The sequence below is a fragment of the Scomber japonicus genome, chromosome 6, assembly GCF_027409825.1.
Source record: "Scomber japonicus isolate fScoJap1 chromosome 6, fScoJap1.pri, whole genome shotgun sequence".
Classification (NCBI taxonomy): domain Eukaryota; kingdom Metazoa; phylum Chordata; class Actinopteri; order Scombriformes; family Scombridae; genus Scomber; species Scomber japonicus.
Window position 1 is genome coordinate 21,072,349 of NC_070583.1, and position 14,421 is coordinate 21,086,769.

General features: G+C 42.8%; 1 protein-coding gene across 1 annotated transcript in view; it reads left to right on the forward strand.

Moving 5' to 3' along the window:
• Window positions 1-14,060, forward strand: part of LOC128360113 (protocadherin-16-like) — a 73,708-nt gene extending 59,648 nt beyond the window's left edge. The window contains exons 8-20 of the mRNA XM_053320443.1: window positions 76-233; window positions 1,675-2,521; window positions 5,945-6,184; window positions 7,011-7,136; window positions 7,317-7,526; window positions 7,619-8,485; window positions 8,593-8,706; window positions 8,792-9,003; window positions 9,328-9,479; window positions 10,011-10,141; window positions 10,439-10,725; window positions 10,856-10,997; window positions 11,473-14,060. Coding sequence (XP_053176418.1) covers window positions 76-233; window positions 1,675-2,521; window positions 5,945-6,184; window positions 7,011-7,136; window positions 7,317-7,526; window positions 7,619-8,485; window positions 8,593-8,706; window positions 8,792-9,003; window positions 9,328-9,479; window positions 10,011-10,141; window positions 10,439-10,725; window positions 10,856-10,997; window positions 11,473-14,060 — 6,074 coding nt within the window. The remainder of the gene's footprint in view (window positions 1-75; window positions 234-1,674; window positions 2,522-5,944; window positions 6,185-7,010; window positions 7,137-7,316; window positions 7,527-7,618; window positions 8,486-8,592; window positions 8,707-8,791; window positions 9,004-9,327; window positions 9,480-10,010; window positions 10,142-10,438; window positions 10,726-10,855; window positions 10,998-11,472) is intronic.
• Window positions 14,061-14,421: the final 361 nt, after the last annotated feature.

Genomic DNA, 14,421 nt, shown 5'->3' on the forward strand with positions numbered 1-14,421 from the left:
AAAATGCTCTTAGTGTATTTTGCCCTCTCACCTCAATTGTTTCCAGTTAAATGTTAGACCCTGTGTCTCTCCCAGGTCCCAGGGCTGAGCGTTTCTCTCTGAACCCAAACACTGGTGAGCTGCGTTCATCATCCCCCCTCAGCCATTCGGAACGAGCCGAGTACACCTTGACAGTGACAGCCACTGACAGAGGACTGCCCCCACGCAGCACCTCCTGCTCCCTCACCATTCAGGTCAGACTTCAGTTGGACTCCAGCCAGCCCAAACACCCTCACTACTCACCTATTTAATATCAAAGAATAGACTCAGGGCTGAGAGGAATCATGTCTCAGGGCCCCTCAGACTAGCTGCAGACATATCAGCCTCACTTCTGACAAGCTTCCCTCCCATCCCCTCCCTTTTCTTCCCCTGTGACATTTCAAAAGGGAAATTTCTATCTGAAATGGAAAAGTGGGTCTGAATCAAATACTCCCAGCTGGCTTATGATGAGGGACAGCTGTAGACTGCACTGATCAAGGTCATACTCAATGACTTCAACACTTTTTTAATACAGTAGCCCTTTTTGCAATGAGCGGCAGGGCTACACACTCACGTAAAACACAGTATTGAAAGTAATTCATTTAATATTTAATATAGAACAGAAAACAGACAATGGGAGAAGCCTGGAAGGAACATAGATTTATAGGTTCCAGGAAAGTGGAGTTACCATATAAACAGCACTAGTAAGTTCCAACTCAGTTTTTCCTCCATTCCAATAACAAAAGACTGAAAGTCATAATTATTAGTTAATTGGATTAAACAGTGCAGTGTTGTTCTTGCCCACGGGCGCATTTATGTAATTTCCTTTAATCATCTTTTCAGACTTATTTTCTAAATCCACTGATGATAGGATGAGACTATACCAATTTATTTCTGGAACACTCATTTTTCCATATAATGTGGAACCAATTTACAGCTTGTAATATAAGATTTCACAACAAACACAGCATCTTTTTAGTGCCTACTTATTGTGGGAATTGTGCTCAAGGAAGCAATGCTGAGTATCCAGATCATCCTATCGGCTTACAAAACACGCCAGTAATGCCACTGAAAATTTGATCAACACGACCTCTCCCTCCCCGCTTTCACAGCTGCTTAAATTATCTTACTTCATGCCTGTCTTAAAGAAAAAAATGTTCTATTAAAACAATGTGTCATGTGTTACAGTGCTCTTTTCATACAAAGGGGAAAATTAATAATGTTGTAGTCTTTGAAGACATTTGAACTGCTAATCAAAGGAAGATTACGGCTATACACAGTACAGGACTATGTCCCAGTGCTAAATTCTGTGCAAATCCTCTCACCATTTCCTCCTCCTATTGTGCTACTTTTATCATCTATTATTTTTCCTGGCAGCGACATGAGTATCAGATTAAGTGTGATTAATGTTAGCAGGCATGCTATTCAGGTCTATAAAACCTCTTGTAACTGGTTGCATTTATTCCCAGTGAACACATACAATACAAGCAAGCGGACAAAATCTGTTTCTGCTTTGCTCCAACTCCATGAAATATTTTCATTCTTTGTATTGAAAATTGTTAACTGAAGTAGCCACCAGGCATCTAATAAGAAGCATTAGATTCACTGTCATGTTGCTCTGTCCTCAAATACACATACTTTTTTTGTTTTTGGCAGGTTCTCAGCATTAACAGACCTGCTTCGAAGACCAATTCACTCTCTATATCTTTCAACTCTGTGGAGGAGGCCAAGCCTGGCTCTGTCATTGGCTCTGTCCGCCTCCATGACAGAGAAACTCCAGAGGAGGGGAAAGTGACCTACACAGTGGTGGGGGATACAGACAGAGATGGGACCTTTGTTGTAGATCGCCAGACAGGAGATGTGTATCTGGCTCGTCCTCTTGACTATGAACGAGACATGCGCTACACCCTGAAGATTGAGGTAGATGACTTGTCCCAGGACCCTCCTAGCAGCACCCTGGTCCACCTAGATATTGATGTAGAGGACAGCAATGACCATGCCCCTCAGTTCCCTGAGGACCCCATTACTATCGTCATCTCTGAGAGCATGCAGCCCAGCTCCTCTGTCTATACTTTCCAGGCCACAGACAAGGATGGCAGCGGGCCCAATAGCGAGCTGAGGTACTCCATTCTCCACCAGTGGCCAAACACGCCCAGTCTACTAACCCTCGACCCCTCCACTGGGGTTCTATCCTTGGCCCAGGAATTGGACCATGAAGTCACCTCCAACTTGATTCTTGTTGTAAAGGCAACAGACTCTGCTCTTGATGCCAGCCAGAGGCGCTGGGGCTCAGTTACAGCGAGGGTCTATGTAACCGATGAGAACGACAATCCACCAGTGTTCAGCTCGCCAACAGCTGTCAGTGTGATGGAGGACCAGCCGGTAGGCTTTGTGGCACTGTATGTTATGGCCAGAGATGCAGACCAAGGGGAGAATGGCCGGGTGACCTACACCATCCAGTCAGGCAACACAGGGGGAACATTCAGCCTCAACCCGAACACGGGTAAGTCCAGCCAAGTGCCAGTACAGGAGGTAGTGTGCCCTGAATGTCGAAAGTGAAAAGCAAGGTCATGGATGGATTTTTTAAAACCATAACCACAATATTTTCCTATCCTTAACCATACTGTAGTTTCCATGTCAAGATATTGTAGAAACACATGTATAATATGGATAATTTCAAAAAATGTTGTTATTTAACATAATTCTGGGTTTACAGGGTTGTTCTGTCTGGTGATCAGTGATGGGAATAACGGTGTTATAAATACACAGCGTTACTTTTTTCAATAACGAGTAATCAAATTAATTACTGTTTCCCTCGTTTGCGGCGTTACTTCTTCAGACCTCACTGAAGCGGTTTTCACCCAAACAGGCTCTCTCTCTCTCTCTCTCTCTCTGTCTCCCTGCCAAAGAGTGGCTGCACTTAGGGGCATAACCAAAGACAGAGTAGGGCACAAATGAGACACAATCTCCCAGAATCTGGATCGAGCAAGCTAACGAGAGTGGCTGCGTGAATGTGAATATCAATGCAGTGAGAGTGAGAGCAAAGCGTCTTGATAGCTCTGTGTTGCTGCTTATTCGACCAACCCCCCCCCAGTACAATCTTTCATAGTTAGATAGTGCTTTTTGAGGAATAAAATTAAATCGCTGCTACATGTACAATTTTATTATTTACTTCTTTTTAGTACATTTCTTAATTTCATAATTAAATTTTGAGCGTGTTTTGGGCCAGTTATTGTTGATTGGGGCAGCTAAGTAATATGACATATTTGAACAACGTAATAGTTACTTTTCCTGGTAATTAATTACTTTGACATTGATGTAACTCAGTTACTGACTCCATTACTTTTTGGGAGAAGTAATGATTAACTATAATTAATTACTTTTTCAAAGTAACGTGCAAAACACTGCTGGTGATTACATTATGTAAGTGACACATCTTAAAATAACTCTTTGGATGGAAACTATGATATCAATAATGATGATTAAAATTTCCCTTTTAAGGTGTTTCCAGATACAACAGAAAATGACATTTCTGTGTGATTTCTGTAATATTTTTTTCCGGTCCTGTGTGCTATACATTAACAGTCAATACAAATGTGACTCTGGGAAGTAGAGTGGTGTATACAAAGTAAATATAGTGCGAAAAGCAGCGGGCTAAAATCAATTACCATGTGATCACAAAAGGTTTTAAAGTCTTATCAGGATTTCCAGTTGTTTTATTTATTTTCCAGTCCCCAACTTTGTGCTCCTGTTCCTTTATATTACTAAAACGTTCAGCTTGTCCTACATCTTTATAACTCCAGCACCTGTTAGGAATTATTACTGTGTCATGCAAATCTCTTGCTCAAGTTGAGGTATTTTCAACTAAAGCAGACAAGCAAATCTGTATCTGTTCTCCTCTGTATGGATCTTTTCATGGACTTTTTAAGCATTTGTGCTACATCTAAATTTTAGCTTTGTACTGCATGTGTGCTCAACATTTCACATGCTTGAACACATACTGCAGCCCCTCAAAACGATCACCAATCCTCCCCTACCATAAATACACACAAACTCTTGTAATACTCTGCTTTCTTCTGAGTACAGCACAACTCTTGCTTCACCTTTCATGACTTATTTCTCTCAGTTGGAGGCCAGACAGACAGAGCAGCTTGCCAAATATTAACACACACACACACACACACACACACACACACACACACACACACACACACACACACACACACACACACACATTAAAAAAATAAAAATAAAATAACACAAGCCTGCACAAGCGCACACACACAACCTATCATCTGTTATTGTGGATCTATTCCCATGAAAGACCAAAGAATCTCCTGCTCAGGCTTCTGGGAACCATTAGAGAGGGGATCAGTTACGCTTGTTTATGTGTGCACACGTGTGTGTGTGTGTGTGTGTGTGTGTAGGCATGCACATATGTGTTTGTGTGCTTGCATGAGACTCTGTCACTTAGTCAACACTGACCTTGGGCTATTTGGTCCTGTGGGCTTTATTGTGGTGTTTGAGACACGTGTCGATGTTAGCGCCGCCTTCCCCTTTAAGTCGCCAACCAGGATGCCGCCTTGAGCAGCTTGTGGATGGAAACATTCAGGATCTATCATGCATGTCACTTTTGCTTCAGTCCAGTGTGTGCACTCATCTTGAAGTGTTTTCATGCACACTAGCTATTTGTTAGAATCATGACAAAGTTAATCCTTTGAGCACCTGGTTTGCTCCTGTTTTGGGGTCATTGACCGAAGACCTGGGACTACCTCTACACACTCTGTTTTCATTACTTTGGCATTACGGTTAACCACAATAGAGAGAACTATTGTCAAAAATATATAAAGTCACAGCATTAGACACATTCTCATCATTCACTGTCAGAAGGGAGATCATTAAGTCCATGTTTGGAGCAAAGGGAGTGTACACTGGTGATTTGGTGAATTGTTTTTCTGAAAAAGACAACACCATTCATGGATTAACACATCAGTTGTTGAAAAATGACTTCTTCATATGAGACATGACAAATGTGTTGTTGTCTAAGAAACCTCAGCTAACCCTCATAGTGCAGTCCAAAGTGTTGGCGCCACAAACCCCACATAGGCTTAAGATGTTGGAATTGGAAACATCCAAAATGAAATCTTTTCCTTGTTCCCACTGTCTTTTTTTCTGCCCATGTGTTATCAGTGATCAGGGATATGGCAGGATCACAGAGGAGTCAAACTTGGTGAAAATATTCCAGCCAGTAACTCCTACCAGATTAAAAGCTTAGGGGCAAGTTATCTCAGTCCTAGCAAGATACAAACACGCACATACAAAAAAAGTTAAAACCAAAACAGCCCTGGCCCACTCTTTCTTTAACAGTTGCAGTTCATTTTAAAGCATGAAATTGAAATTGAATCAGTGCAAGCTCTACCCTCTTAGGGCAAGATAATGAAAAGGCAAGGGTGCCCTTAATTTCTACAGAGCACGGCAGGCCTGGTTGTTGCGTGTCTAGAGCGTGTGTTTACTGCTTCTTTTTCGATGGCTGCGGCATTCTCCAATGGAAAATCTCGTAAACTGTGGCCAGACCGTTGGGCTGTTACAGCAGTGGTGGTAGTAGCACTCAGGTAGGCAAGGCTGTATGTGTGGTGGAGATTAGCTTTGATTTGGCCCTCACACGGCAACTTTTCTCACTTGCTTTTTTAATCACTGGACTGCATACAACTTTGGATAGTGGATAGTGCCTTTGACATTTTGCTTTCATACTATAGTTATGTGTAACTGTGTGACGTGTGAAACAGGCTGTAGTAAAGTACACATGCACGCACGCACGCATGCACACACACACACACACAACACACACGCACACACACACACACACACACACACACACACACACAAATCCCTCCTCACATTTCACCTCTGATTCATCTCTCTACAGGCTCTCTGTCTATCTTCAAACCTCTGGACCGTGAGGAGCAGGACGTCTTTAACCTCACAATAATCGCAGAGGATCATGGGATACCCCAGCAATCATCCAGCCAGCTGCTGTGTGTCCACGTGATTGATGTTAATGATGAGGTGCCCTGGTTTGAGGAGAGCCAGTACGAAGCTCAGATCTCAGAGAACCAGCCTTCAGGAACTAGTGTGCTAACAGTGTCTGCTTCTGACCTGGACCAAGGTGAAGCATACAGTGTGCACTGACTGGCACATGTAATATCCTATTTTGTAATCAACAATGGATTCCACTGATTTGGTGATTTGCAGGTCCAAATACATTTAAATAGGTTAAAACCAAGCTAAATTTGGTTAAACAGTTAATGTTTTAGATATGTTATATATAACCATTGTTTTAACGCCATTTAAATACAAAGGTCCTGACCACATGTTGGATTATAATATTAGAAATGCTGATTATAGTTACATGAGATGTCAACAATCTTTCACTTTCCAACCAAATTTATCCTGGTTTACCCAAGATGCCAAGATGTCTTTTGAACCCTTACTGTGTGTATATAGGTGGATTATCTGTTAATAAATATCAAATTGGGCTGCAGCAATTTAATCAAACACATAATGCCTGTAATCCTGTAATCAGTTCTCGTGTGCTGACTATGTGTTCACATTGCAGACATTAACAGTTGTTTTTAATTGAGGACTATACAGGAGGGTGGGGGTACAGAAAGGGTGCATTCCCACAGACTTAGTCAGAAGCACATAAAACAGAAGGATTATAAACTTTCTCTCCAAAAGCAGTTTCTGAAGTAAACAGGTGAGGTTGCCAGACTGCTTTCTGTTAGCACGCAATCTGGCATCCAGACACCTGAAGCTTGGCCATTACTGCCAAATGCTTAGACAGCAAAACTAATGACAAACAAACAAATACGTACACAAAGTTATTAACAAGAGGGATTGAATACCCTTTTAAAGCATTGTTTTTGTAAAGTATTTACAAGTCTCAGTCCATTCTGAATTAAAACATGGCCACTGTGGGTGTTTCTCTGTAGGAACCAATGGGCAGGTGACATATGGAGGTATCTCAGAGGAAGGCTTCAGCATCAACCCAGTGACAGGTGTTATAACCAACACTAAGTCACTGGACAGGGAGCTTCAGGAATACTACACTGTGACAGGTAAAGCCCTCTGATGGTCAAATACCATTACAAATAATATTTGCTTTAAGATGACTGCTTTGACATTTGTGATATTAAGAGATACTCTCTGAAATTCAAATCTTGAAATTCAAATTTGGCACTGATTCTTTTTTAAAATTGTGTTATATTTGTCTGTTTTTTTGTTTCTGTGTTAAATAGTTTTTGCAAAAGATGGAGGCCTTCCCCCCAACTATGCCAAAGCCACTGTGAAGATCAGAGTACTTGATGAGAATGACAACGCCCCTGTCTTTGGACGTCTTTACTACAGCATAGAAGTGCCTGAAAACTTGGAGGCAGTGCTTCTTTTTACTCTTAGAGCCACTGATCAGGATGCAGGAGACAGTGGGGAGATGAACTACAGAATTACAGGCGAGGATTTGTTTTGATATACTATCCAGTTTCTAAATGATCTGTTGTGTGATTACATACTCAAAATGCTATTCGCCATTATCCTCTTGCAGCTGGAGACCCCTCAGGAGACTTCCACTTGGACGGACAATCAGGTGCACTATCCACCTCAAGGCCGCTGGATCGGGAGAAGAAAGCAGTTTATACACTAATAGTCACAGCCCAGGACCAGGGGCAACCTTCTCTCAGTGGCACTGCTACAGTGGAAGTGACCATTCTGGACATAAATGACCACAGCCCTGAGTTTCAGAGCAGCACCTACACTGCAGATGTGTCAGAAGACGTACCCATAGGCTCACTGGTTTTGGAGGTGAAAGCCATCGATCTGGACCATGGCCCCAACAGCCAGGTTCAATACTTTCTGAGCCATGGCTCCCAGAGCATGTTCATCATAGACCAGAACACAGGCCGCATAATCACAGCAGCACCCCTGGACAGAGAGAGAGTTGCGTCTTATACCTTTGAGGTGTATGCCACTGACTCCTCCCCTGCCAACCCACGCAACTCCACCGCTCACGTGACTGTCTACATTCAGGATGTAAACGACAACGCTCCCTTCTTCATTCTGGACCCATTTATTGTGAACATATCTGCAAGCAGTGTGTCAAGCCGCAGAGTGCTGGCCACCATGAGAGCAGAGGACAAAGACTTTGGGGCTAATGGCTCTGTGTTTTATCGCTTTGCTAACCCTGTGAGAGGCTTCACCATCAATTCACTAACCGGAGACATTCAGGCCACGGAGAAGTTGCAGACTCTGACCCAAAGCCAGAGGACTTTGATAGTGCAGGCCATGGACCAGGGCAACCCAGCTCAATCCTCCCTTGGGGTGGTAATCATTTATATCCGGGAACAGACCTACAGGGGGATACGCTTCTCTCGCACAGCTAGAGATGTCAGTCTGCAGGAGAATGCTGCTAAAGGTTTGGATGATATCATAAAATGTACAAATATTCCTCAGAAATTTGGAAATGTATAATAAATGTCAAAAAGTAAAATGTTTCAACATAGTGTGTGTTTCATGTCATAGGCACAGTTGTAACACAGACTCAGGCCCAGTATCCCGATGGTTCCCAAACTGGTATCAGCTACAGTCTTTTCAGTGGAAACAGAATGCAATCTTTTGGAATAAACACTATTACTGGTAAGTGCAAAGATGGCCACATATACTACAAAATAATATTTTCCAAATCTTACAGTGTGACTCATTGTTATTTTTTCTCAATTAGGAGAAATATGGGTCCAGAAATCTGAAGGACTAGACTTTGAGGAGACCCCAAAACTCCGCCTTGTGGTGAAAGCTGAGACGGCATCCTCCAGCTCCTACATGGCTGTCAACTTAATCCTTCAAGATGTCAATGACAATTTGCCACGCTTCCAACTCCAGAACTACGTAGCGTACATTAGAGAGGCACAAGGCTACGATTTTCCCATTATCCAGGTGCAGTAGCCTATCACCCAAAAGATTATCGTGGTTGGCTGTTGTTTAAGCGTGAAGATAGATAGGTAGAATAAAAATCACTCAAGCTTCAGAAATCTCATTGGTTTCTGAACTGTGGAGTAATGATTGTTCAATTGCCTGTGTTCACAATGTCCCCACTGAATATATAGAATAAGTTGTGCCATGAAGCCAGGTCCATATAGCCCATTTTATGAACTCTTAACTTCTAAGTTCAATATTACTTGCGAGATTATGTTACATTGAAACAACTTTTGCAAATACTTCTATATTTTCTTTACTAATCTGGGGTGGTTATTTCCTCAGGTTGCAGCAGATGATCTGGATCAGGGACAAAATGGTCAGGTGACCTATTCCATTAGGTCATCATCCATGAGTGGCTTGTTCAAGATTGACCCACTGACTGGTAGCATCACCACTGCAGCCATAATGGACAGAGAGATCTGGCCGCAAACCAAGTGAGTCTTTGAACTCCGTTTCTTTGACCCTTTGGTGCAAAACACATCCTGTTTGTTACCATATAATGGTTTCATTTCCCATCATAAATGACTTTGACAACCTTAGAAAATAGTTCAAGTTATATAAAGTGAAGAGACATAAGGGATGGAAATAAGTTGAAAAGCACAAGAGCCTATCAAAGTTAAAAGTAAAAAGTAAAAATAGTGTTTGTCCTGCGGATAGTTTTTAAAAATCCAATTCAATTTTAAACAAATTTGGTATCATTAATTTTTAAAATCAGATATCCACTCACTTTTTAATGTTCAAAATAAGCACTGATAAATTCCAGATGTGTGATGTTTTTTTAAAGATTAAAAAAAAATGAAAACAGTGGTCACTGTGGACTGGAAAAACATCATACAAAAGTATCTTCTAATATTCATTCTGAAATAAAAAAGATCTTGTAACTCTCGGTTGGGGAGTGTAACATTATGCAACTTCATTCTTAAAAGCAGAAAATTCAGACACTGACATTCATTTTCTGGCATCAGGCTTGTTGTTACAGCAACAGACCGGGGAACCCCACGGCTGGCTGGCTCTGCCACCCTCACTGTGATCATCATCGACCTGAATGACAACAGTCCTACGATTCCTTTGCCTCGGGAGATCCGAGTGCCTGAGGGTAAGTCAGCTTCACAGTGGATGTTAGTCCAGTGATCTTATCATAAAGCCGTACATCACACTCTCTGGCTGCTTTCTCAGTGGGGCTCAGTGACCCTATTATGGAACGAACTTTTGCCAAGTTCCTCTGTTCATTTCCTGTTCATTAGAACAAAGCTTTCCAGGACAGGATATTTCTTAATAAAGAGCAAAACAGCCAAGCCTTTTTTTCAACTGGGAGTCTCTGTATTTTATTTGAGCAAAAAACTAAAATTTTAGCTTTTCTTCTTTTGCTTCCCCTCCTTATTATCACAAACAGACACTCTGATCGGCACAGTTATCACCCAGGTAACAGGAAATGATGTGGACTCTGGGCCAGCTCTCTCCTACACACTACACCTGGATAGAAACACAGAGGGCATGTTTGGGATTCATCGTTATGGAGGTGGCGTGTCTCTTACTGGCCCACTGGACTATGAAGAAAGGACATGGTACACTTTGACTATTCGTTCGTCCGACTCTAAACATCAAAGTGAAGCCAATCTGACTGTGCTGGTAGATGATGTGAATGACAATGCCCCCACCTTCACCCAGGACTTCTACCAGGTACAGCTCCCATCACTTACCTGTCTCAATAACTGCACAAACTACCTTTTAGTATACTACCATGTTTGTTTAAATCTTTAAGTATCTGTAATGGATCTATATATATATGATATTTTGTGGTTTCCATCAGGTGACTGCATCAGAGCACCTCCCAGCAGGCAGTGCAGTCATCACAGTGACAGCTACTGACCGTGACACTGGGGAGAATGGGAAGATTACCTACAGAGTGATGTCATCAACCAGAGGCGTCTTTTACATTGACCCAAGCAATGGTAAGATTATAATGTGCACATTTAGAGCTGTTTATAATTGTTTTCTAACCAAGGCTCCACTTAATTACCCTTCATAAAAAATGTTATCCCCTAAAGCTTGGGGTTTGGACATATTTTCAACACATATTGCAAAGTATTTATTCATTTTGTTCATTAAAAGGCATTGAAAGCCAGATTTAATGTTATTTGCTTCAGATGTTTTGCTTCAGATACCGTATAAAAATAAGTATGTTATAAAATAGGAGTATTTTTGCCACAAGCTATTCTGTCTCCCATTCTCAAATACCATTCTTTTGCCTCAAATAACGTTCCAACCTTGCTACAGTATTTATAAAAGGTAATAGAAATTTAATGACTCTGTAAAAGTAGACCACCCTGTACAATGGGGAACTTTCAAAAAGAATATGATGACCTCTGTCCAGAACATTAAGATAAACTTGTTCTTTTTATGACCATGTTCTTTATTTCCTTGCAGGTACTCTGTTCGTCAACCAAAAGACAGTGTTTGATTTTGAGAATCCCTCCATCCTTGTAGTAATTGAGGCTGTGGACCATGGCACTCCATCCCTTTCATCTATTGCAACTGTCCAGGTTCAAGTGTCCGATGTTAACGACAATGCCCCAATCTTTCACCAATCGGAGTACAGGGCGACCGTGTCCGAAGATGGACTTCCTGGATCCACTGTTCTGACCTTAGAAGCTGTGGATGGGGACCTGTCCCGGGATAATTGTGGTTTTGACTTTGCCATTGCCAGTGGTAACTCAGGTAATGCCTTCCAGATTGAGAGCAGTGTGCACTTCTTGGAGGGGAGGGGCTTCCAGACAGTTGGCAGTCTGATCCTGGTGGAGGAGCTGGATTTTGAAGCAATGCCAAGTTATAACCTGACTGTTGTGGTATCAGATCGTGGGATCCCTCAGCGTAGCTCCAGCGTGCCTATCCTCATCAGTGTCACAGACGCCAACGACAACCCTCCAGTTTTCAGCCGAGCAGAGTACAGTGTGGTACTGAGTGAGGGTACGGCAGCAGGGACAGAGATCTTGCATCTATCTGCCACTGATCCAGACTCTGCTCCCAATGGAGAGGTGCAGTACTCCATAAGCTCAGGGGACGAAACAGACCTTTTCCAGGTGGACCGGTGGACAGGTGCCTTGAAGCTGCAGCAACCTTTGGACAGTGAGAGGCAGTTGTCCCATATGATTGTTGTCCAGGCTACTGATGGTCAAGGACACTATGCCTTGGTCCCAGTCAGTATTGAGGTAAAGGACATCAACGACAACCGGCCCTTCTTTCCCCTCAAGCTAGTAACTGCTAGCATCAAGGAAAACCAACCCCAGAATGCCTTAGTCACAATGCTGCATGCAATCGACCATGACAAAGGGGTTTTTGGACAGTTGAAATACTACATGCTAGACAACTCTAAAGATGGAAGAGAGGCCTTCCTTATTAATCAATCTTCAGGAGAAATTCGGACTCGCTCTACTTTTGATTTTGAGAAAGCAAACTCCTTCCATTTTATGGCTGTTGCCATAGATGCTGGCAACTATTCTGCTACAGTCACAGTAGAGGTTTATGTTACAGGAGAGGATGAATATGATCCTGTTTTCACCTCCTCAGAGTTCTCGTTTGAAGTGCCTGAAGGAGCAAAGAAAGGTCAGATAATTGGCAAAGTGCAAGCAAAAGATGAGGATGAAGGCGTGGATGGCATTGTTCTTTACTCTCTAGCAGACAGTTCACCTTATTTTGAAGTCAATAAATCAACAGGTGAGATTTCCTTGAAGATGGACAGCTACAGTAGACATGTGGGTCGCGCTAAAAGAGAGGTGCGTCTAATGACACTGGATGTGACTGCCCACAGCCCTCTTGAGACGTCCCGCATGGCAATGGCTAAGGTTACCGTTGATGTGACTCATACATTTTTCGGTCTCACCACAGACATGAATATGATGCTTGTTAGCGTCATTGCAGTGTCACTTGGGACAATAGTCATACTGATTATAATTGCTGTGGCACTATGTTTTGTTAAATTAAGACGCCAGAAGAAGCATCAAAAAGCGCAAAGACGGACACCAGCATCAGGCACCATGCTGCACAAGATTGAGGAAACAAAAATAGCAGCAAATGAAATTATTTACCATCAGACCCTTCCTGGATATGCAGCTGATCAGAGCACTAGTGGGGGTCCGTACACTCGTGGGGGATCCCTGGATCCCTCACACTCCAGTGGACGTGGGTCAGCTGAGGCAGAGGCAGCAGAGGACGATGAGATCAGAATGATAAATGAATATCCCCGTGTGTCAAGTATTTCCTCCTCTATGCAGGAGCGCATCTCTGCCCGAGGTCCAGACTCTGGAATCCAGCAGGATGCAGATCAGCTATCAGACGTGTCTTGTGAGCCTTCCATAGATTGGTTCAAAGGGAAGAAACTGGGCAGCCTGAATGAAACTATATTGGCTGGCCAGGTGCCAGTCTACAGGGATGAGGGGGGTGGATATGTGGGTGTGGGACGGGGACTCAGCATCTCCCACCCTAAAGACTATACTTTCCCAGAGGATGGAAAGCCTGCTGTAGATGGCTCTCTGACAGCCATTGTGGCCAGTGATGAGGAGCTGAGGGGCAGCTATAACTGGGACTACCTGCTAAACTGGTGTCCCCAGTTCCAACCATTAGCTAATGTTTTCACTGAAATTGCACGTTTAAAAGATGAAACAGCTCCTCCTAATCCTCGCAGGTCATTTCATCACAAAGCAAAGGCTGAGTCAAGAATTGACCCTCCACCTCTCATAACCTCAGTGGCCCACCCCGGCGCCAAAACTGTACCTCCGAAGCCTGCCGTAGGGAGGACTTTCCCTCACCTGGCTTCTTTACGGAGATCTCCCATTAGTGGCGAGGGATCCATCTCTTCAGTTGCCATGTCTCCAAGTTTCTCCCCTTCCCTCTCACCACTGGCAGCACGCTCTCCAGCGATCACACCCTTCAGTGTTTCACAGGGCCCCTCTGCATCCATGATTAGCACAACTGAACATCATCTGGAGCACAGTGAGGAAGCAGAGCTGAGAATTTAAATTCTAAAGACAAATCTTAATGGTGAACTAAAACTGAGTCATTGCCGTCCCAGACGTGTTCTACTGTATGACCACAGGGGCTGCAACATTAAATGAGTCAATGCTAATGTCTTGTTTCAAGAGAACAAGTACACAGTATTATACTAAGCAGTCCAAATAGCTGAAGTTGTGGTGCTTAATGAAGAAAAACTGAACTACATGACTAACAGGCCAAAATGGACTACGCCTTTTTTTTCCTGAAAGAATCTCCTTATTCTCCTGTTGATCAGTATTCATTTGCACATTCAAATGGGAATTCATACATGATGTCAATATTTTGTACAAAAGCATTGTCTATATTTTTATACTTACATGTGGTTTC